At 34.9% G+C, this 22,564-nt stretch overlaps 1 protein-coding gene across 1 annotated transcript in view; it reads right to left on the minus strand.

Moving 5' to 3' along the window:
* The window catches only part of LOC145267969 (uncharacterized), a 159,960-nt gene that overhangs the window by 25,947 nt on the left and 111,449 nt on the right, over nt 1-22,564 (minus strand). Inside the window, exons 3-5 of the mRNA XM_080123340.1 lie at nt 21,505-21,578; nt 12,656-12,712; nt 6,073-7,359 (exon numbers count right to left, since the gene is read on the minus strand). Coding sequence (XP_079979466.1) covers nt 6,073-7,359; nt 12,656-12,712; nt 21,505-21,578 — 1,418 coding nt within the window. The remainder of the gene's footprint in view (nt 1-6,072; nt 7,360-12,655; nt 12,713-21,504; nt 21,579-22,564) is intronic.

A 22,564-nucleotide genomic window follows, 5' to 3' on the forward strand; every position in this document is an offset into this window, starting at 1 on the left:
TGTAGCAGAGTTTCTGCCCACCAATCTTCCTGCACCCATTTTCCAATTCTCCATACAATAGGATTTTTGGGATATGATTGTTTTCCATTCTGGCCACATGTCCAGTTCATTGCTGTTGTGTAGTGTCCATGTTGGCTCTGTTGAGTATTTCAACATTTGGTATAAGATCGTTCCATTTAATTTTTATCATTTTTCTTAGGTGGCGTCATTGTATCGTTTACAACCTCTTTATATGGTCTCTGTACAGTGTGAAAGTTTTTGCTGAATATAGTACTGACATCATTTTAAATATTCCTAATATTAAACTTATTGCATATATAAACAAAATTCCAAATGAATAAAACCAAACATTAATTTATAAACTGTTTAAAATGAGTTATGCAAACTAGGTATATAAAGAACTGTGTTTGGATCTTTGCTCTCATATATATATATATATATATATATATATATATATATATATATATAACTTTATTAAACATTTCAAAATCACAGGAATATACACTTAATTCACATTAATACTGTTCAAATTATTGCATCTTACACGTGTTTCATTGCATGGCACAAACCAAACAAATCAGAGTCTTTTCATTAGTTTATCAAAGAAGAAAACGTACAGTATTTTTGTTTTTTTTCCTTGGTTCAAAAGTGAAAGGTAATTTTAACACGTATTAGAAACATTTAAAAGACATAAAAATCCGAAATCCAGTAAAACATCCACTTGGTATTGATAAAACATTGAAGACATACTGATATGCAGAAGAAAGAAAGAAGTTGAGTTTGTAGATCACAAATGAAATAGGCCCATTCTTAACGCCATATTTCAATTCATACTGAGCTCACATCTGATGCCTTCGGTGGCAAATAAACCTTTTTATGTCACCCGACGAGTGACTTTTGGTTTCATGCAAACCAATTTGTCTGAAATACTAGCATGTTCAGCATAGCGACTATGTAATATTTGTCTATATATATATATATATATATATATATATATATATATATAGTAATTTATAAAATATATATGGCGATTAAGCTACACTGAATATTCTGCGTTTCATCCAACTATAGGATTCGTCAGGCTTATGCGCGAATTCTGTCGTTGCTTCTTGTTTTTATATATGTTGAGGATTTCTAGTTGGCCAATCAGCTTTTTAGTCTCCACCGCACCCCTTCCTATCAGCCAATGGGCATGCATTTTATCAAACAAAGGATCTGTTTTAGAACTAGGTTAGTGGTTTTAGGTGGCCGTTCTCCTTTTTTTTTTTTTTTTTTTATACATATAAATATACCTGTGTACACAATAATGCACATATATATATACATATATATATATATATATATATATATATATATACACACATATATGTGTGTGATCGTTTATGTATATTCATGTTTATTTAATTTATTTATTTGTTTTCTATTGTTATTGTTAGTTTTAATCGCCATATATATTTTATAAATTACTAACTAGCTCTACCTACGTATTGAGCACTTTTGAAGTAAATACTTAAAATTTACGCATAAATCTATACTTTCGTATGTTAAATTTATGTGAATAAATGAAGTAGTTTATATATATATATATATATATATATATATATATATATATATATATATATATATATATATAAAAACACTTTGTATGTGTATGTGAATTCATTTCTATGGACTCCAAAACGATAGGGCTAATTTTTATGAAATTTAAAACAAATATAGTTTATGTGCCTGGGAGTGTTCTTAGAGAGGTTTTGTATCAAATGTTTCTGATAAGTATCGAAAATCAAGAACCCAAAAATCCGATTAAAGGAACAGTCTGATTTTGAATAAAGTTAACACCTTCTAAAGCCTAACATAAAGCATATAAAAATCAACAGTAGGTTCTTTGATGAAACGGGCGTGTTCGAAATGAATGCTTTTGTGTAGAGCACAACTGAACCATGATACTTGACTTGAATTTTTAACTTGAAACTTTAATTCAAGCCATTATATAGAAATAATTTTATAAAATCAACAGTGGGTTCTCTACAGTGCAATGTAAGCTACAATGTATTATAAACTAAGTCAGGGTTTCCCAAACTTCAGAATACCATGGAACCCATTAGCAGGGTAAAAGCTTTTAATGGAGGACTAACAAGATAATTTCTAAAATAAATATGAAATACATTAATTTCAAATCTTGAAACTAACTAATAATGTTTACAACGATTTTTTGTTTTTGATTAATCAAAAATCGCTGCATTTTCTGTTATTTTCTTTTTTTTTTTCTTTTTCATGAACCATCCTGAAAGTCTTTTTTACACCTTTAGTTATGTATTATGTCTTTTTCCAAGAAAAAAGATCAATGATTAAATGTCTGCAGCCATTTAATTTTTCCATATAAAGCATTTGGTTCTCTTTAAGAAAGGGCTTCTGGAGCCCCTCAGTCTCACTCACGGAGCTTCAGGACTCTGTGGAGTCCACTTTGAGAAACCTGGATTAAGTTACTGTGGAAAGGCACATGAAGTTTTCTCTTGGTGCATCAAAGTGAGACCCCAACTAGTGTAAACAATACAATCAATCAATTTGATTGAAAAGTGGTCAACTTTAGCGATTTCGATGGCAATAAAAGTATGATGTGGAACATTTGTTTATCCTTATTCAATCTCAAGCAATGTCGGGTCTGCCTGTTAGTTATATATATATATATATATATATATATATATATATATATATATATATGGATAACAGTACAGCTACATTCCAAAGTTTTATTCAACTGATTTTTTATTTTTCAACATGTCAAAAATTCCATATATTTTTTACAGCAGCTGTTTCATTATGTAGAATCAATCAGTTATTAGTATGTCAATACTAAATATGTTCATCATAGACTCTTAAAAAAAATAGGAAATTATTTACTGTAGAAAGAAAAAATTATGTATGAAAATATTGCGTGTTTTGATATAATATATATATATATATATATATATATATTATTTTAAAAGGATATATTGTATTAGTAATTTAATTAACAGTAAGCTGATTTGATGGTTAGATGGGTGCAATAAATGAAAAACTTCAACATTTATCATTTAGATTAAGCCATGAATATCTATTCTCACTTACTGTGATTTTATTATTATTTTTATTCATTCTAATGTCATCTATTGTTTTCATTACAAAATTCAGTCATAAATTCTTTACAGTTAAATTCACATTTTTACTAAATTATTCTTTTAAATTAGGTCATTTGTGACATTTAAATAAATTAAAGTATTTTTGGTCATTAATTTAATTGATTGAAATTGTTTAGCATTAAAACTTAATTTAAATAGTTACGCATCAACTCGAAGAGTGTTTGAATGCCTTCTAAACACCATGCATGAGCATCTTTGGTATCTCTGCACAGGAGTTTGTCAGAATAACCTTATATGGGAATGCTTTGCATAAGTAAACCCTAACCAATATTTAAAATAACATAGTATTTGCAGCCAAAATTAAATAGCTACACACTGTGGTGTATCTTCTAGGGATATTACAAGTAAAAACTGCTAAGCTGGATATTTCATGAGACAAGACATTTTACGCATGGAATCCAGGAAAAAATCAAGTAAAGACCACAAGAAAAATAAACTATAACATAATTAAATAGAAAATTATTATTTTCAATGCTTTATTTACTCAAGGTTTTAGAAGGAGAGAAGAATTTTAAATACTCAAATATCCATGTATATAATAAACAAACCAAGTATTAGCTCGGGACAAGTGGTCCCTTGATATCTGAAGGATAACTAAGCTAAAATGCAAAATGGCAGAAAGATATCGTTTCTGAGAATTTTATTATATAAACCACCAGCTGTCTGGTATTGCCGGGAGTCTTTTTACTTTCAGTTTCATTGTGTTTATTCCCATTGTTGTTGTTTTTTTTGTTTTTAAATTTTTTTATATTTAACTAGCGGGGGGTACCCGGCGATGCCAGGGTGTTTTGAGGTAAATCAAAATCGGGGGGGGGGGGGGGGTTAAAAAAAAAAATGTTTTGGTAGGTGTGTATGAGGATCGAACCCGAACCCTTGAGGCAAAGTTGGAAAACCCGTGCGACATTAACCATTGGGCCACCACGACATACAAGGGAGACATGTTTGAATTTATTTATTTAACTAATAAAAACACGTGTCCGCAATAAAAGTTTTCATTTGACCTAATTAAGAAGGTCAAATAGAAGTCACGCAGTTCACTTTTGCTGCGAGGCAGCGGTTGGGTTTGTTTACCCAAATTTGATTGTTTTTTTTCCCAACAGATGTTGGGGAGGAGGAAAGCAGCTCCCAATTGTCCAAATTGAATAGCAATTGTCTGATATACAAGATTGATCAAAGCTGATTGCTTCTGGACATTTCCCGGCGCGATGCCGAGAACGATGTGTATTTGAATTAGTTTCGCTTTTTATACAAAAAAGCCAAATCAACACGTGAGAAGTCAAAATAGCAATAATTTTGTAAAAGTCGATGTAAATAAATGTAGACGTGACGCGCTTTCCCAAATCCTAGATATTATTATCTACGGCCTATATAATCAGTTCTAAGCGATCGTACCCCCCCCCCCCCGGGGAGCGTGTGCGAGAAAAGCCTTTGCGAGACATACACGAAATGGTCACACACATTTTGCCTTTTATATATATAGATTAGGAGGGTGACAGTTAAATTTAATTATCATGGTCTTGTTTAATCATTAAATTATTAATTGAATGACATTGTACTAAAGCTGTAAATAATTTTCCTGTTGTTTTTTTTTTTTTTATTTACATTTCTATTTATAAAATTGTTGGATGTAAATATCTTCAAAACTTTTCAATACACAAAGATTTGCTAAGAATTTTAAAACCAGACCAGAAATGATTTTCTTATTCTAAAGTTCGAATGCTGTTCAAATTCCTTTCTAATTTTCCAAGGGTCACAATTTTTTTTTTTCTTTTTTGAACTATTAAGAAAAGATTAAGATGGGTGACTTGTTTATGAAGACACCAAGCTGCATTCAGGAAGATTTAATTTCATAATTAAATTATATTTTCAATAGAATGTTTTAAATTTCATTCTGCATTCAGCAGATTAAAAATATTCAATCAAGAGTAAACAAAAAAAATAAAAAATTGAATGTGTAATTATCAAAGTCACATACTTGCAGCAAAAACACACGTGATGTAGTTTTGTAATTCTATCAATATAGTGATTCATTTTTAAAAAAATCATCATTGATCATAATGATTGATCATAATGGAAACTGATATTCTTTCTATTTCTGAATTTTTGAGATGAGGATTGATAACTCAGATTTAGATTATTCGAATTATTGTTCTCATCTTGAGTGTTATTCTCACTTTAGTGTTTTAATTGATGTAATATCTGACCTTCTTCATGTATATCTTGTCAAACTCGGGATTCTGCACGATTGTAATCTTTAAGATGATACATCGAAAAACAAGAATAGGTTCAAGGCTCCCAAAATTCATACTAGAATTGTCTGCATCAAGCACTTGGTAAAATTCAGTTGTAAGTTACACCTTTCTGGGGGTTGAAGGTTCAATCCTCAGTGCGGGCGATACTCAAAATACAATTGCAAATTTTTAGGACTTCTTTAGCTTCTGTTTGAAATTCCAAGCAGGCTTTACAGTTTGCCAGAAAGATTCCCCTCAGAGTTCAACCAGATACACTTGAAGGTTAAAGGTTACATCGACTGAAACATTGTGAAAATAGCAATCAAGATATGAATAGTAGTTTGAAGAATACAACTAATATGGTATTCTTTCATCCATATTTGTGATCTGAAAAGACGTTTTGTACTGGTAAAAAGAAAAAAAACAAAACTGCAAACTGGACATCTAGAGGCAGATGGGGAGGGGGTGGGGGTCATTTACTTGCACCACTATATCCAAAGTCATTTTTTAATGTGGAAACAATCCTTACAAAAAAATGGCACTCTAAATGGAAACAAAAAATAAAAATGTCCTATACTTTATCCTAGCTGGGAAATCAGGAATGCGATGCTCAGTGAGGGCATCATTCTTTTGAGACAAAAGAGAAAACAAAAAGGACTCACCTGTTTTCTTGGCATTGGTGAAGGAGGGGACTTAAAAGGCGATACGGACTTAGCGTCCTTGCCTGAAGAGGCTTGGTGAATATTGGGCGTACTGTGTGTACCTCGTAGTTTAGCCAGGTCAGTTCTAGGAGGGATGACCGGTGGACAGACAGGTGAATCCCCATCAAATGCTACAGAATGCCTTGACCTCTGTGCTAGAAAACAGTTTTCATAATTGTTTTTATCTGGAGAAGAAACAGGCATATTTTCATAGATTCCTTCATTTAGATTGGTCGTGTCTGGACATGGGCCCATACTTTTCTCACTGTTTCCAGACACAACACAGGCGGCGGCGGCAGCGGCAGATACTGTACAAGTGTTTTGATTTATCGAATTGGACATCACATTCTTACTTTTTAATTCCTCATCAAGAGACAATTGTCTTGCCGCAGCAACGGCTTGTCTTTTGCTCGCATCACGCACCAATCTCCCATTCACATACGACACCATCACATAATTATTAGTGTCCTTCCGTTTCGGAGAATTAGCACTTGATTTTTTACGGCATGGTAAATTTCCATAGATAGCATCATCGTCATCAAATTCGGCTTCTGAGTCCTCGTCTGGTCCATCATCTTCAACATTAGTTGTCTCCGGCTCAACTGGAGCCGTGGAATTTTCAAAAGATGCTGATTGCGAGCCAAGAGGTGCATGTCTGGGAGATTCATGCTCAGACGACGGCGAGGCTGCTGCAGCTGCTGCTGCCGCCGCCGCTGAACCCGGAGGTGGAGGCAATGGGGGTGGTGGTAAAGGTGGTGGGGCAGCCGCATCCGGCGGTGGCTTGCTCACCACAACCACGTTCTCATAGTTCCCCTCAGGAGACTCGGAGCTTTCAGCAGACTTCTGAAAAACTTGGTTCAGCTCCTCAAACTCGTTGATTACTTGACGCTCAACATTTTCAAATGGGTCATCCTCCCGCTCAAACTGAGTTACATCAAATTGCGACATGTTGGTGTTTGTGTCGGTGCCGACCGTGTTGCTAGAAGAGTTGGTGGTCGGGTGCTGAGAGATGGGCGTTGGGGTGAGCATCTTGTCGGCCATATTGTGGATGTTTGCGTAGACATCCTCCGATGCGACAGGCATCAGCATCTGTTGGCTCTTCATCTCCGCCTCGGCCAGGCACTGCTTGTTTAACGCTTCTGCGGCCTTTGCTGCTGCCCGCTCTCGCATCACTTTCTCTTTACTTTCCTTCATCCGTTGCTGTGCTTTTGCCCAGTGGATAACACCTTCTTCTGTGTTGAAAAAATACTGAAAAAAAAAAAAAAAAAAATATAATATACAAAATATATAAAATCACAACAAGATAATAACAAAAGGTAATAGTAACAATTTATTATGTGTTATCCAATATGTTTTTTCTTCAATCTTGAGAAAATATCTAATAGTCAGAGGAAATTATGGCATGTGTTCTTCAGAACTGCCTGCTTCCTTTGTTCCAGCTTGCTTGACTTGCTGATCTAGTGGTCTCCATCAATTTGCTGTTTTGATACTCATCGCAATACAGCTTCATATACAAGTAACTTCTTTCCAAGAACTGCAGACTTTGTGAAACTCTCTTCCTGCTGGCTGTTTTCCTCCTACCTATACCTTTATCTTTAGAATAAGGTCATGTCATCACCTATTTTTGTGATAATCTTTCGTTCTTGTTAGCTCCTTACATCAAATAATTTGATGTCTTGTCTGGGGCGATTTCCACAAAAAAGAAATACATAGATACTTCTGTATCAATAAAATTGTGTGACTAGTGTTTTTCTCCTCCATGTTACTGGCACATTTTTTTGTATTTAATACAATTTTATAGCAGTCCCTTGAGCACTGTTGTCAGAGTACCTAGATATGTCAATTTACATCTGTATGTAGCTTTTACTATTTCATTTCTAGTAGAGAAAAAATTTGTGAAATTTGGTGGACCCCCCCCCAAAAAAAAATTAGCATCTATAAGAGAGAGAGTAAGTAACTATGATGAATGTATGTACATAGATTTTAGAGACAAAAAAAAAAAAATAGAAATTATGTTTTTAAACAGAAAAATTTGTTTTAAATTAATGCTGAATATCTTTTATATCTTTCTTTGTAGATTATCAAAAACTAAAAAAAGGCCACTTAGTTAAAAAAAAAAAAAAAATACACACACACATATATATTTATATAATATTTTTTAATGTTACGTTAATTTCTTTAAATTTAAAAAACGTGCAGTTAAAAAATTCTTTTCACTTGTATATTTAAAATTGGGCATTGGCGTCGTAAAAACTACTGTCTACTCTACCTATTCTAATTTTTGTCAATAAATTATATTTTTATTTGCATACAAATAAACTCCCCAAACCACCATAACTTTTAATAATATGTAGATAAATTGCTTATCGAAATAAAACAATGCAAAAATCTAAAACATTGAAAATAACTTGAAAAAATCCTATTAAAAAAAATGTAAAATAATACAGGGTGAAACGATAAAATTGTCGCCATATAAAAGATGACGTGACTCCATTCCCATTTGATGAAAACCAGTTTTCTTTTTTTGTTGCAGACCATCTACTAGCTGGCCAGTTGTGTACAAATCTCAAGAGTGACAGGAGCCTTCTATCAGGTCTGAAAGTGACACAACAAACGATATCGGAGATGCGCCGCTGCACAACTCATACTCTCTATTGATCCAAGTTATGACAACAGAACCATTGCCAGCACCCTCAAAATACAAATCCGAATGGTTCAACACTTGTAGACATAGCTCAATGCATTAGCTGACTCTTTGGAAGTGGTGGAGTGGAAATCCCAGGCTGAGGCCACTGCCAGGAAGACCTGACCCAAGGAGTTCATCAAAAAGGTCCAGGCAATCAGTGATGAAACTCCTCAGCGGCCTATTTGGCAGATTGCCAGAGATTTAGGAATCTCACACACAACTGTGAATGCATGTGTGAAAGAGGACTTAAAGTGTAGGTCCTACAGGCACCAGACAAGATCTTGATTGAGAAAACAAAGAATCTCAGGCTAATCAAGTCTGCCAGGTTGCTCAACAAACTGAAGCATCCCAATAAGCCAAACATGCTCTGGTTCTTTTCAGATGGAAAGGACTTTTGCTAAGACCAGGTGCCCAACAGCCAAAACCATCGCTGAATTGCCATGAATAACAGGAACATGCCCAGGGTGATAAAAGCAAAGTTTCCAGCCACGGTTATGGTTTTTGGTGTTGTTTCAAGTGCAGGCCACATCATGCCACCTCACATCTTTGAAGTTGGCTTGAAAGTTAACACTGAAGTGTACCTGGATGTGCTGAAGAGTGTGGTGATCTCCTAGTGCAATCAGGTGGCTGCTGGCAGACCCTGGGTGTGGCAGTAGCCACCTGTTGGTGCCGGCCCACAAATTCAAAGAGACCCAGGCTTGGCTTCAGTAGGAGTGCTACGACTTTGTACCCTTCTCTCACTGCCCCACCTCCTCCTCCAACCTAAACCCGCTGGACTACTTTGTTTGGTCATACATCGAGAACATCACCTACATGACCTCCCACAACACCAAAGCAAGTCTGATTGCCGCCATCCACTGAGTACTCATTGAGCTCCTGTTGGTGCTTGCAGAAAAAGCATGCTCCTAGTTTTGGACCTGTATCGAGTTGATGATTGAGGCTGAAGGTGGCTACATTGAATAGATGTCAGCTCTACGACATAACCAAGTTAACTGAATTGATTTTTTCAATAAACGTTTTGAAATAAAGCAGTAGTGTTGTTTTCTTTAAAATGATAATTTTATTGTTCCACCCTGTAATTCAAAGTGTAATGTTGATGTAAGATACACACATGAAGTTGTCGCATAATTTTATTAATATACAAATGGTATTATTGCAAGAAACCTTACAGATTGATCATAATAGATTGTGCAGATTAACCACTGCATAAAAATCATAAAAGACAATAAGATTACTGAGCCTCACTCCAATGTCTGGGTGATAAACCAATTAAAATATTGCCAATGGAATTTGTCGTTATTTAGATGTTCAAGTAACAAATTTGTAGGTTCTAACACGGTTTTATTTTTGTTGAAGTAAAGAACTAATACATGTTTAGAATATGAAGAAAATTAAATAGCGGCCACACCTCAATCTAACAAGAACAATGGTAACAATCTATAACTGTGCCTTCCAAATTTTGTACTATCCACTCTACTCGTCAGATTTTACAACTTCTGACTTCCATCTATTTCCAAACACAAAGGAAGATCTGACAAAACTGTGTTTCACCACATATGTTGATATAATGAAAGCTATCAATGCCTAACTACTGGACTAAAATATTTAAAAAAAAAAAAAAAATTTTGAAAGTTAACCACTCCATTATAGCAATCCGAGAGAAAAAAAAAATCGTTAGTAATTTTTTGGCTTTAAAAGAAAACTATATGCAAAGAATGTTAAGATACTTTTTGCATTAAGTTAGTTTTTTTTGACCAAATTAATCACATATCAAGAGTCTGCGTTTTTAGTTTGTGATCTTCGTCAAAGATTTTTGTATATTTATAAATTAAAGTGAGATTCGTTTTCCTATTTGTTTGACCAGCATAACACCATAAACCTGATGATGAGCATGTGATCGGGTGAAACTATTGTAAGGACTTAAAGATACACAATTTAAGTCCATCAACAATCGTATAGTGAATGTGCACTCTATTGTCTACTTTCTGTCCTTGTGGACAGCTCAAGCAGCAGAGTCAATAGAAGATTTGAAAAGGCATCGGCAGATACTAACATCAATTTTATTATTTCTGTGTTAGTCCCAAATGAACAGTCAAAATAAACATATAATACAAAACATTGCATTAGATCGTTGTCAGACTACAATGTTCTTCAGCCTGTGCATAGAACAATTGATAGCCTGTTGGCATACTTCCATGAAATATATTTGATTTCAGAAAAAAACAAAAAACAAAACAAAGTTAAATGGCTTAAAAACAAAACAAATATAGATTAGAGCAAAGAAATTCATTAGCATCACTGCAGATCTTATGCTCCCAATACCATCTTAGTCCAGTCCTTGCAAACATAAAATGTGCATGCGGCTTTAATAAAAGTGAAATTAAATATTAAAATTAAATATCAATAAGTAACATGCATTCCAGTTTTGCAAACATTTCTTCTCTGTTGTGCTGATTTGGTGCGTTAAGTTTCCACCTCATTTGCTCTTCATAACTGAGGAAGAATTGGAGGCTTATGAAGCAGAAAGATTGAAAATTCTAATTTCAAACTACAAACATAAATCCACAAATGGATTAAAAATCGAGACGATCATCAGATGAGTACATAGCCTCTCAGCAATGCTGTTCAGTGTCGACTAGAGCGAGATGCGCCGAGAAAGCAGAGAACTATCCCAGAGACAAAATGAGGAAAACTTCTTTCTATACAATGCGTATCCTCAACCTTCACATGTTCAATCAATTTGAGTGCTTCAGGATGATTAAAATTGTTTTGCAGAATGACAATAGAAATCAAACTTATTCCGAGCCCTACACTTTGACATTACAATCAATTAAGAAACTTCAGTTAGGACATAAAAAATTTTCATTGGATTCAGAAAATCTTACTAGAACTCATTCAAATCAAATCTGGGTATCATGGAATTAGTTGAATTAAGAACTTAATGTGCATATGTTTATGTATTTCTATATGCATAGGATTTACTCCTAAACTAATTAATTAACATCATGAATCTTAGAACAGAGCTGCTTAGTGTAAGGGTAGGTAATGTAGGCTATATTTCATTTTAGTTTTATGAAAAGGAGTTCAAAGAAATAGCAGAAACCCTTCATGGAAATTCAGATATCTTTTTTGTGAAATTCTGATGTTGTTAGATATCAATTAATAAATATTTCCCAAATTTCAGGGTTTTTTTTTTCTTTTACTTTTGGGAACATTATATGTACATGACCTCCCATTTGAAAATTCAAGTATTCCAGAGTTACATTAATTTCATCTCTAATAATTATATACCAATTAAGCAAGATTCCCTGAATTTGAATTTCCTTCCTAAGATACCTTAAGCTTTAAATTTCAAACAAAATAGCCAAATAACTGAAGTTTGGAGAATATTTATTAATTGATGTCTAATATCTAATATTGAAATTTCACAAAAATTGTAAGTATCTGAATTTTCATGATAGGATTTTACACACTCTTTGCTCCCTTTAAAAAAAAATTAAAATTATAAACTAAACTAAATATAGTCCACATTACCAACTCTTATGCTTAGCAGCTATGTTCCAAAAATCATAATGTTGAATTAATTAGTTTAAGTGAAAATCCTGTACATAGAAATATATAAACATATAGACACATATAATGCATATGAATAAAGGTTTTTCTTTTATTCTTCAAAATTCTGCCCCAAAACATGTATTTTTTATAATAAATAAACTGTATTAAAATAATACTTCCAAATATGAACCTGGTTTTCTTGAAAGCATGAATCAATTAAAAAATAAAACTGACTAGAGTTATGAAAAACAACAGTTCCTCATATAACTTGATCAGTGAATAAAAAAAATGAAAATAATTTACCTCGTCGTCGAGAGCACTGCATTTTCTCCGTGCTAGCAGTTCTTTAGGAATTAAAACCTATTGAAATAAATGAAAAGTTGTAAGAACATTCTAAGAAAATTTTTTAAAAAAGAGCAAAATAATGCGTGAAATGAACAGAAAATAAAAAAAATATATAAACTATTTTAAATATATATGAATAGCATGTTTATTATTTAAAAGTAAACTTATTTTTTTATTTTTAGAAGAAAAAAAAAAAACATAGCATATCAATTTGCATTATTAAAAATATTATCTCCCTTGTTATATTTTTTATAAGAAGAAGAACAAAAAAGTTATAACAATACTGATGAAGATAACAATCAACTTTTATGAAGACTTTTGTGAACACAGATTTTTTTCCCTTTCATGGTATATCTATCCATTTTGTCACAAGAGAAAAGAATAAATGGGAAAGAAAAAAAAAGGAGAATTTATTCGAAATTATGATCTTTCACAGTTTTATTTATCGCATGGGCAGTACGCATGTTCAAACACCCTGGATTTCAAAACCTTACTAGATTAAATTTTTTATCCCCGCCACCATCTGATTAAATTACTGTTTTAAATAAATTATTTTGAAACTATTGGGAATATCAACACACAGCTAACCCATTAATTATACAGTAGAACCCTGGATATGGAATTAAAAATTAGTAACAAAATACAGTACAGTATATAATACACAAGTATATAATTAAATGAACATTTACATAAAAACCCAGCATGTGCCACAAACTTTAGCACCGACTCATTCTCTATTCTGAATCATGCTCATTCGATCTATCACCTGAAGATCTTGGAGACTATTCACGTTTGCTTGAAGAAGCCTTCTCTCTGCGAGCAGAGGGAATGTCTCTTAGGTTTGAATGTAATCAGTCTCTAGGTGATATCATATGTATCATTATTTTAGACATATAGTGTATCCCATTTTTTTTTCTAATACACTATATTGCTATTATTTTTTTTTTTAACGTATTGTCTCCCATTTTATTTTAATCGTATCATCTCCCATTTCACTCAATTTTATTGATTAAAAAAAAAAAAAAAAAAAAAAAAAAAAAAAGAAATTCCTCGATCTAGCTTACGAAAAGTGAGGGCAAAACCAGTCAGCTGACCTCCCTCATTTATTATTTTATATTTTTTTTTTAATTTCTTACTTTTAATCATGAACATCAAAACGGGTATTCCTGTCATGATTGCAATAATCAAATAACATTATAAATAACACCGTAAGGCAGGCAAATACAAGAACCAGGAATCAGAAAAACATTGTATTCCACCTCATAACTTGGGGGGAAAAAAAACAAAAAAAAAAAAACGCATCCTAGGGCAACCATATCCTGGAGTTTTACTGTACACTTAAGTCTCAAAATCACCATGGATTGCTAAAAACCTAAGCAAGCATTAAATGTAATTTAATTTTTTATGAAAATAAACCATGTTTACATCTAACATCCTGGCTACCCCTTGAATTTATCTGTAAAACTTTAACTAGAGTTGATTTTAAGCAAAATAACCCCCAAAATAAAAGAAGACTACCACCAACGATTTGATGATGCTCTACACAGAGCCATCAGTTTTTTTTTTTTTTTTTTTTTTTTTTTTTTACACAGTGATCACCACTTATCAAGGCCCGGAAGCCACTCAGGGATAAGGGTTATTGCAAGTACATTACGTTAGTGTGGAGATTTGATGGAGTGTTTACTTAAGGGGGCGGTTCATTAGGAATTTGTTAACATTAGACTTGAAGACATCCAAGTTGTAGTCCGGAGGGAAGCAGGCAGACGGAACAGAGTTCCACAGGCGTGCAGTTCTAAGAAAGAAGCTTTGTTCATGGAATCCGCGTTTTGATTTAGGCACAGATATAGAGTGGGGGAAATTTTTCACAGTGGATTCAGCTAGACGGGTGTTTTTCGTGAAAGATTGGCGAGGGGGACCAGGGATTGGAGTTCAGACGAGCACCTGCCATGAAAATAACGATAAAACAAGGATAGGCTCGCAACGTCTCTTCTGTGAGAGAGGGGTTGCAGGGTAGAGAAAAGGGCATCCCCCACTAAGCCACAAAGTCTATTTTGTACTCTGTCAAGGCATCATAGGCTGTTTTTGGCAGTTCCTGCCCAGATATGGCAACAGTATTTCATCCTTGGACGTACTTGGCTTTTATATAGATAGAGAATTGCATCAGTAGTGAGATATCTTCTGGAGCGGTAGAAGGATCCCACCATCTTTCCAGCGACCTTGGCAACAGACTTGATGTACGTGTTCCATTTCAGATCAGGAGTAAAGGTCAAACCCAGAAGCTTGTCAAAACACGGGGCCTCACCCAGACGAGAGCCATCCATCACAATTGATGCCAGATGGGGATCAGAGCGTTGATGATGTAAGGATAGGAGTTTGGTTTTGGATGCATTAAAGGTAACTAGCCACATCTTCCCCCACTGAACCATGCGCTCGAGATCAGAGGAGAGAGAATCAGAGAGAACTTTGTCATTTACAGCCTTTGATGTGTTGCTGTAGATGGTCGTGTCATCAGCATAGATGTCAACGAATGATTTAAGTATGTGTTTAGGGAGGTCATTGATGTAGATCAGGAAGAGAGTTGGGCCCAGGATTGACCCCTGAGGGACCCCAGCATTTATATTGCAGGCCTCCGATTTTTGTCCATCTACCACTACTCTTATGAGCCTATCGGAGAGAAATGATTTAATGATTGAGAAAACATTTCCAGTTATACCGTAGCTGGAAATCTTGTGAAGTAGACCCTTATGCCATACCTTGTCGAAGGCCTTTGATATGTCAAGAGCAATTGCCCTAGAAAGGAAGCCTTTGTCAAGAGATTCACTAATCCTGTGGGATATAACCGTCAGCACATCTGCGGTAGATCTTGCAGAGCGGAAACCATATTGTGTGTCACTAAGAAGGTTATTCCTGCTGAGGTGGTTGACTATTTCTCTATTTAATATTGATTCCAGCAACTTACTCATAACACAGAGGAGACTTATTGGTCTGTACTGAGAGGGAGATGACTTATCACCTGAATCAGTAAACTAGTCTGGTGGCAGTGGTAGCAAATCCTCCTCTTGTGAATTTGGCTGGATAAAAAAAAAATAAATAAAAAAGAGTCAGACAATCATCTGCTAGGAAATCAGTGTTTCGTCTGTACCAAGTTATAAAACCAATGCCAGTTATTAAATGGGTAGAAAAATTCAACATCTATTTGTTATCCCGACTTCATAGAAGAACAAGCAAATTAAACAAAAGTCAAATTTCTTTTCTTAATTCTGACTTGATATTAAAAAAAAAAACAGTGCAAAAATGTATCTCAATTAACTCCTTTTCTTTTAATGGATACATTGCATTTTTTAAGGAATTGCAGCATATTTATGTGTGCATTTACTGCAGATTATTTGGAAACCATTAATTTTTATAGGTTTTCAGTAGCATATTCTAATTCCTTGCACAAAAATACACTTATATGCTTATTGCTTAATCTTCTGTTTTAACAAAGATATAACATTTTTACTGAAAAAGTAGTGTAAAAAATGTGACAAAACGCATATGGTCTTAAATAGGGAAAAAATATCTAAACGTGTGAGGCGCAAAAATAGTCATAACTTTTTTATTTTTAATCAGATTTTAAAAATCTAAAAAGATTCTTTCTTAGCTTATCAAGCTCTTTCTATATATACCAATACTGAAATATAGCAAGCCATTTCAATTTTTCCATGTGTATTGATGGAGGTTAAAGGTTATTTGCATTATGGCACAAGCTTTAGAAAGTTGTACAACTGAAGAGCCAACACTTGCAACAGAACACGTCTTCACATTAGATAAGTTCTGTGGATGCAGGAGTTTGAAAGCCCTCTTTCTATATATTCACTCTACAGTTATGCATATCATTCCTTATTACTTAAGTAAAATTGTTCAATTAATATACATGGTGAAAAGTAGTCTGAAATGGTGAATTGTTGAGGACCTGACATTAACTACATGAAGGTGTTGGATGGATAAACGGCTGCAAACTAAAAGAAAAGATGGCGTCAATTATGCTTCATCAAAAACTTAGTATCAGTAGGATTACGGATGTTTATGCGTCCGCCATTTTCAGAGGATTCATTCACGTACAGCATTGATTCCATAACGTGTCTGGATATCTCAGACACAAGGGAGCATCATCAATCAAGGAAGACTTGGTTTGAGTTTGTAAGGAACAATATGATGGCATCCAACCTGGTGGATGTCTAACCTTTGAACTGGACTGCATAGAGAACAAATGTGAGATGTTGCTTGCCCTGGAATCTGAGACTCTCACAGCATCTTAAATATCAAAACTGAATGAAGAAGTAGTAAGCTTTTTATATTGAAAAGTTGTCGCTCTGATTCAGCTTTCTGCACTTGGAGTACAATTCCTATTTCTTATGTAATAAATGCAATTTTGTTTGGGAATTTTTAACATCTTAACTGAAGAGATAGTTACTGTTGAGACACTTGTAGTCTGTCTAAACTGTACGAACGAACTGACTAAACCAAGATGGCCGACTCCTATTTATATCACCACAAGCAAGGGAGGTAACCATGTAACTGAAGCAAGGGAGGTAACCAATGTCTACATTAACATTGCTGCTGTCCTCAAGTGAATAATTTATTTCTGATTTAACAAGTCCCTTAGAAGCTCAGACGAAGCTCCTGCCTTGGTCAAACAATCAGAGACCTGATCACAACCCTTGATCCATTCTATCTGTATCTCTCCTCTACTCTTCATTTCCTTCAGCCTTGCTACATCTATTCTCAATCGTCGATCGCTTACCAGATTGTTGGAATTCAATGTCTCCACAAGTGATGCATTATCTGTCTTGCAGAGAACGTCTGGCAATTTAGATAACTGAAATACCTCTTGTATCATAACCGCAGTCAAAACACCAGCATCAGCTCCCTCATTCAGAGCAAGAGTCTCTGAGGCCAATGGGCTTTTTGTCACTCTGTCCAATTTCTTTGACGCCCAACACATGGGGGCCATTTTGTCAGTACTTCCTCCAATAAAGACAACAAAACCACCCTGTGAAGATCCATCTTCCAGACTGGCATAAGAGGCATCAGTATAACACAAAATGTGTAAATCTGAGGGCTTTCCCAATTTTGGAAATGTTATAGAACCCTTCTTGGATTTCAATTTTGATAAGGCTTTATTCGCCTCAAATAAGGCTTTTACTTTGGGATGCTTTCCAGTGTTGCTCATTTTACACACATCAAAAGCTATATCAGGGCGTGTTTGAGTTGAAACCCACATCATCTGACCTGCAAGTCTCTTCAACTCATGCTTTTCTTCTTCATTCAGTTCATGATTTTTCCTCAGTATCCTCCCTTTGCTTATTTCTATTGGAGATATGGAAGATACATATAGATCTTGTTCTACAGTGATCCCATTTTCCTGTTGATTAACATTCAGTCCAACATATTTGAATGTTCCACTTTCATGAGATCCCACCTTAAATTTTTCTTTCAATGTTGCAATCACATCCCTTTCAAACTCTGTGTTTCCACAGAAAACAAAATCATCCACGTGCATAGCAAGAATTCCAGTCAAATTTCCTTTAATATCATGCCACAAAAACAATGCATTATCATAAGCACTTGCTACTCCTTTTAATTCAATCAAAGCCTGAGTAACTCTCTTGTACCATGCCCGTGGAGCATCATTCAATCCATAGATGCATCTTTTTAATTTCCACACTTGAGATTTAGGACAAACATCAGATGGTGGCCTCAGGTACACATCTCTCTCTAAAATACCACCTTGCAAAAAGGCTGAGGTAAAATCTATGGTCTGCAGCATCCAATTCTTTATTGATGCGGTTAGCATGACCATTCGCATAGCTTCACGGCTACATGTTGGGGAGTCCGTTTTCATCCTCAGGTTCTATATTGATCCAATGACTATATTTGCCAGTTGATTTAGGCTGTACTGACATAACCTTTCCTTTCTTCCACTCCCCACTTCCATTTATTTTATAAGTTATGGTCTTATTTCGGCCAGGTTTTTCAGTCTTATCTCTTAAACTGGTAGAACTATCAACAACTTCTTCTCTGTCTATATCTTCACTTTCTACCACTTGATTCTGCAACTCCTCCTCCTCAACTGAAAGGTATTCATTCTTCCCTTCTGTAGTGTTTCCCAGCATTTCAGCTTTTTTTGTTCTTTTTTCGTTGTTTTTATTCACTTTCATCAATTGGCACGGATGCATCCTATAAAATGCTCCGCCATGTCTGATTAAGACAAACTGGCCTTCTCTGCCTAACACTTTTGCTGGACCACGCCATCCTTTAAAACCCTGCCTCCGATAATAGATTTGGTCTCCGGTAGCATAATCTTCATCAGCATAAGTTCTGACATTAGACCTGAGAGCTCTCCTAATTCTCTCACTGGACTCAGCTTCCAAAAAGTTTCTCCTTGCACTATGGAGAGCATTTAAATTTTTTCTCACCATGTCACTTGTAGTAGAGGACTCCATAGCAGGTAACTGGTCTGTCAGAATTGAGGATGTATTTACATTGAAACCGAATACAAGTTCATTTGGACTGTGTCCAGAGTAATTGAGGAGGGCATTTTTTGCACAAATAGCCCATGCCAAGGCAATTTCAGGTTCACACTTCTCATCGTCAATTGTTTTTTTCATTGCCTCAGCAACTATCAAATTATGACGTTCTACAGTACCGTTGCTGAATGGACTTTCTGCGGCAGTAGTACAGGTCTCTATGTTGAGTTTTTCATTTTCATTCATCTGTCTATAGTGTTCGTTGTTGAATTCACCCCCATTATCACTCAGAAAACGAACAGGAGATCCGAAATAGGTAATCCACATCATAAAGATGTTTTTGATGATCTCCTCCTTCTTCTTTGTTTTGATCAATGACAAAATGGCCCCCATGTGTTGGGCGTCAAAGAAATTGGACAGAGTGACAAAAAGCCCATTGGCCTCAGAGACTCTTGCTCTGAATGAGGGAGCTGATGCTGGTGTTTTGACTGCGGTTATGATACAAGAGGTATTTCAGTTATCTAAATTGCCAGACGTTCTCTGCAAGACAGATAATGCATCACTTGTGGAGACATTGAATTTGCCACTTTTTTTAACCAAGGAAACAAGTTTTTCCTTCGAGGCATGAGCAAACTGTCGATGAAGTTTTTCTGCTTTTTTTTTTTTTTCTGTGAAAGAACACTGACCAAAATTCTGAACATGTAATACAATGTTCTTAGTACCACTATGATCCAACAACTTATTTGTTAAGGGGAGACAATAGTGCCCTGAAGTTGTGGTCTTTAGTTCAATACATTTATCAAAAATCCAGCACATATCTTTCCGGAAATCTAGCACTATTCCTGCTGTCTTCATTGATTTGTGACTTAATAGAAGAGGCAAGTCGTTTTTCACAATATCTGCTTCGATATAAACTCTTATACCTCCGAGTGTAACCGGAAATTTAGCAACTTTAATTGCTGTGACAGCCACTCCATCACCAAAACAAAAACTCCGGTCTGAGTTCGTATACTTCACTAGTTGCAGGTCACTTTCATTTAAAGTATCTAAATAAACATCAAGCCACACTTCGCCAGCCAGTGTGCGAGTACAAGCAGAATCCAAGACTGCCATTCCAAATGTTTCCTTTACAAGATTTGAGATTTTTTCATTTGTACTGTTCAAATAAATATTTTCTTGAATGAACAACGTAATGTGTATTTGTTCTGTCGCTTCCGTAAACCTGGGCGTATTTCTAGGACACTCTCTAATTAGATGGTTCGGAGACTGACATTTTTAACACAACAACACGTTTCCACTTCGGTCACATGGATTAGATTGTCCTCGACGAAAACGCCTTTTGTTGTTACCCGGTTTAGAATAATTATAGTTGACGATTTCGGGCTCTGATTTCACTGCCGGTACATTTTCATCACGATAAATGTCACCAAATACTTTCTTTATCGATTCCTTCATGTTTTGATACGTCAAAACAGAACACGTTGTCCGCGCTAATTTTTCGTTCTCTTCCGATATGTTAACCGCGTTCAAAACAAGAAAAGCTTGCACTCCTTCCGGTAGAATAATGCAGAATTTTTTTAATCTTTGGTACAAAAACTCATAACGAACAAGAAAGTCATTTATACTGGTACCTGACGATCTTTTATAAGTGTAAAATTGCTTAAAAGTCATGTAAGCGCGCGTGTGTTCATCCTTTAAATATATGTCATCCAGTTTCTTTATTAAGATCTTCAAGCCATCTCGTCCGCCGATGTCACTTGTTGGCAATTCACGGACACATTCTCTAATATTCGGTGGTAGCGTCAAAAACACTGCTGGCCCTTTTTTTTCCTCAGAAAGATCCGTGAACAACGACCACATTTCAACGTCTTGTTTCCAGTTCTCGTAAACATCCTCCCCCTCCAACAATGGAGGTTGTTTGTTCGAAGTTGCCATATCCGATATCCGATCTGTCTAGTGCTACAGACAAGCTGTACAAAAAAAAAATTTTTTTTTTTTTTTTTTTTTTTTTTTTCGTTTTGTCGCACACAGAGGGATATCTCTGCTACCATTTGTTGAGACACTTGTAGTCTGTCTAAACTGTACGAACGAACTGACTAAACCAAGATGGCCGACTCCTATTTATATCACCACAAGCAAGGGAGGTAACCATGTAACTGAAGCAAGGGAGGTAACCAATGTCTACATTAACAGTTACAAGCTTTCTTGACATCACAAGAGTAAAATAAATTATGTGAGTAAAATAGAAAATTTAATCAGTAATTAAAGGATGCTGTTTCTGTAAATGGTGCTTACCTTATTAGGTACTTTAAATTTACCACCAATCTTAAATGGAATGCCATCGAGAGCTGAATTAGCAGAAGCTAATCCTAAAAATAGAAAAGAAAGCTAAGTTACAAAAAAACAAAAACACAAAAGAAAACAAAACAAAAAAACAACTACAGAATTAACAAAAATAAATTTCAAGTTATGAAATGTTTTGCTAATCGTGTTAGAATTATAAGTTAAAAGAATTATGTCCAATGAGAACAGCTAATCTGCAATGGTTTGAAGTCTTTGACAATTCTCTGCTGTGTGGATCGAATACCAACTCAAGCTCTCCATCAATGACAGAATCTATGATCCTTCTCAAGTGAAGTCTAACATAATTCAGACATACAGCTTCTCCATAAGATTCTTCTCTTGTTTCGGTTGATGCCATTATACTTTTGGTTCCCTCAAGCATGAAACTCCTTGATGAAAGGGGTGATAACAACAGTGTTCCACATTCACATTTCTAGCAATCAGATAAAGGAACAAAAAACATAAAGCGTGAAGTTACTCTTTTAATAAAAAAAAAGTTCTTTTGTTCATAAAGCAGTGATAGAAATCCTGAATTTACAAAAGCAATAGACACCCTTTAAGTTGGACTGTGCTTATGTGGTCTTATAATCTTTCGCATTGCAAGGATGTTGTGACCTAAAACCAAATAAAATTTTCATAAAGATAGTTTCTTTCCAAGAATTCCTCACCAGTGGAACACATTGCCATTGGATTGCTATCCTGAAAACTACAACATCGTTTTCAAATCTTGTGGCAACAAATACTTGTCAAGCTTTTTTTTTTTTTATATAATCAAATATTGTTCATTCCATTCATCGTTCACAATCCTCTCATAATATTCGACTTTCAACTGATAATCTATCTCATCAAGCCTTATCCTTGAGTAGCTGTTCGCTTTAGGTGGTGACTCAATATAAAAAAAAAAAAATTCAAACGGCACATCAACACAGTCACAATGACAGTGCAGAACACAAGTATGGAAAACTTTACCAAAAAAGAAATCTTTGCGTGTAAATATTGGCTGTAAATTAAA

Source organism: Euprymna scolopes, chromosome 4 (assembly GCF_053919585.1).
Source record: "Euprymna scolopes isolate OS-2025 chromosome 4, ASM5391958v1, whole genome shotgun sequence".
In the NCBI taxonomy this organism is placed as follows: Eukaryota; Metazoa; Mollusca; class Cephalopoda; order Sepiida; family Sepiolidae; genus Euprymna; species Euprymna scolopes.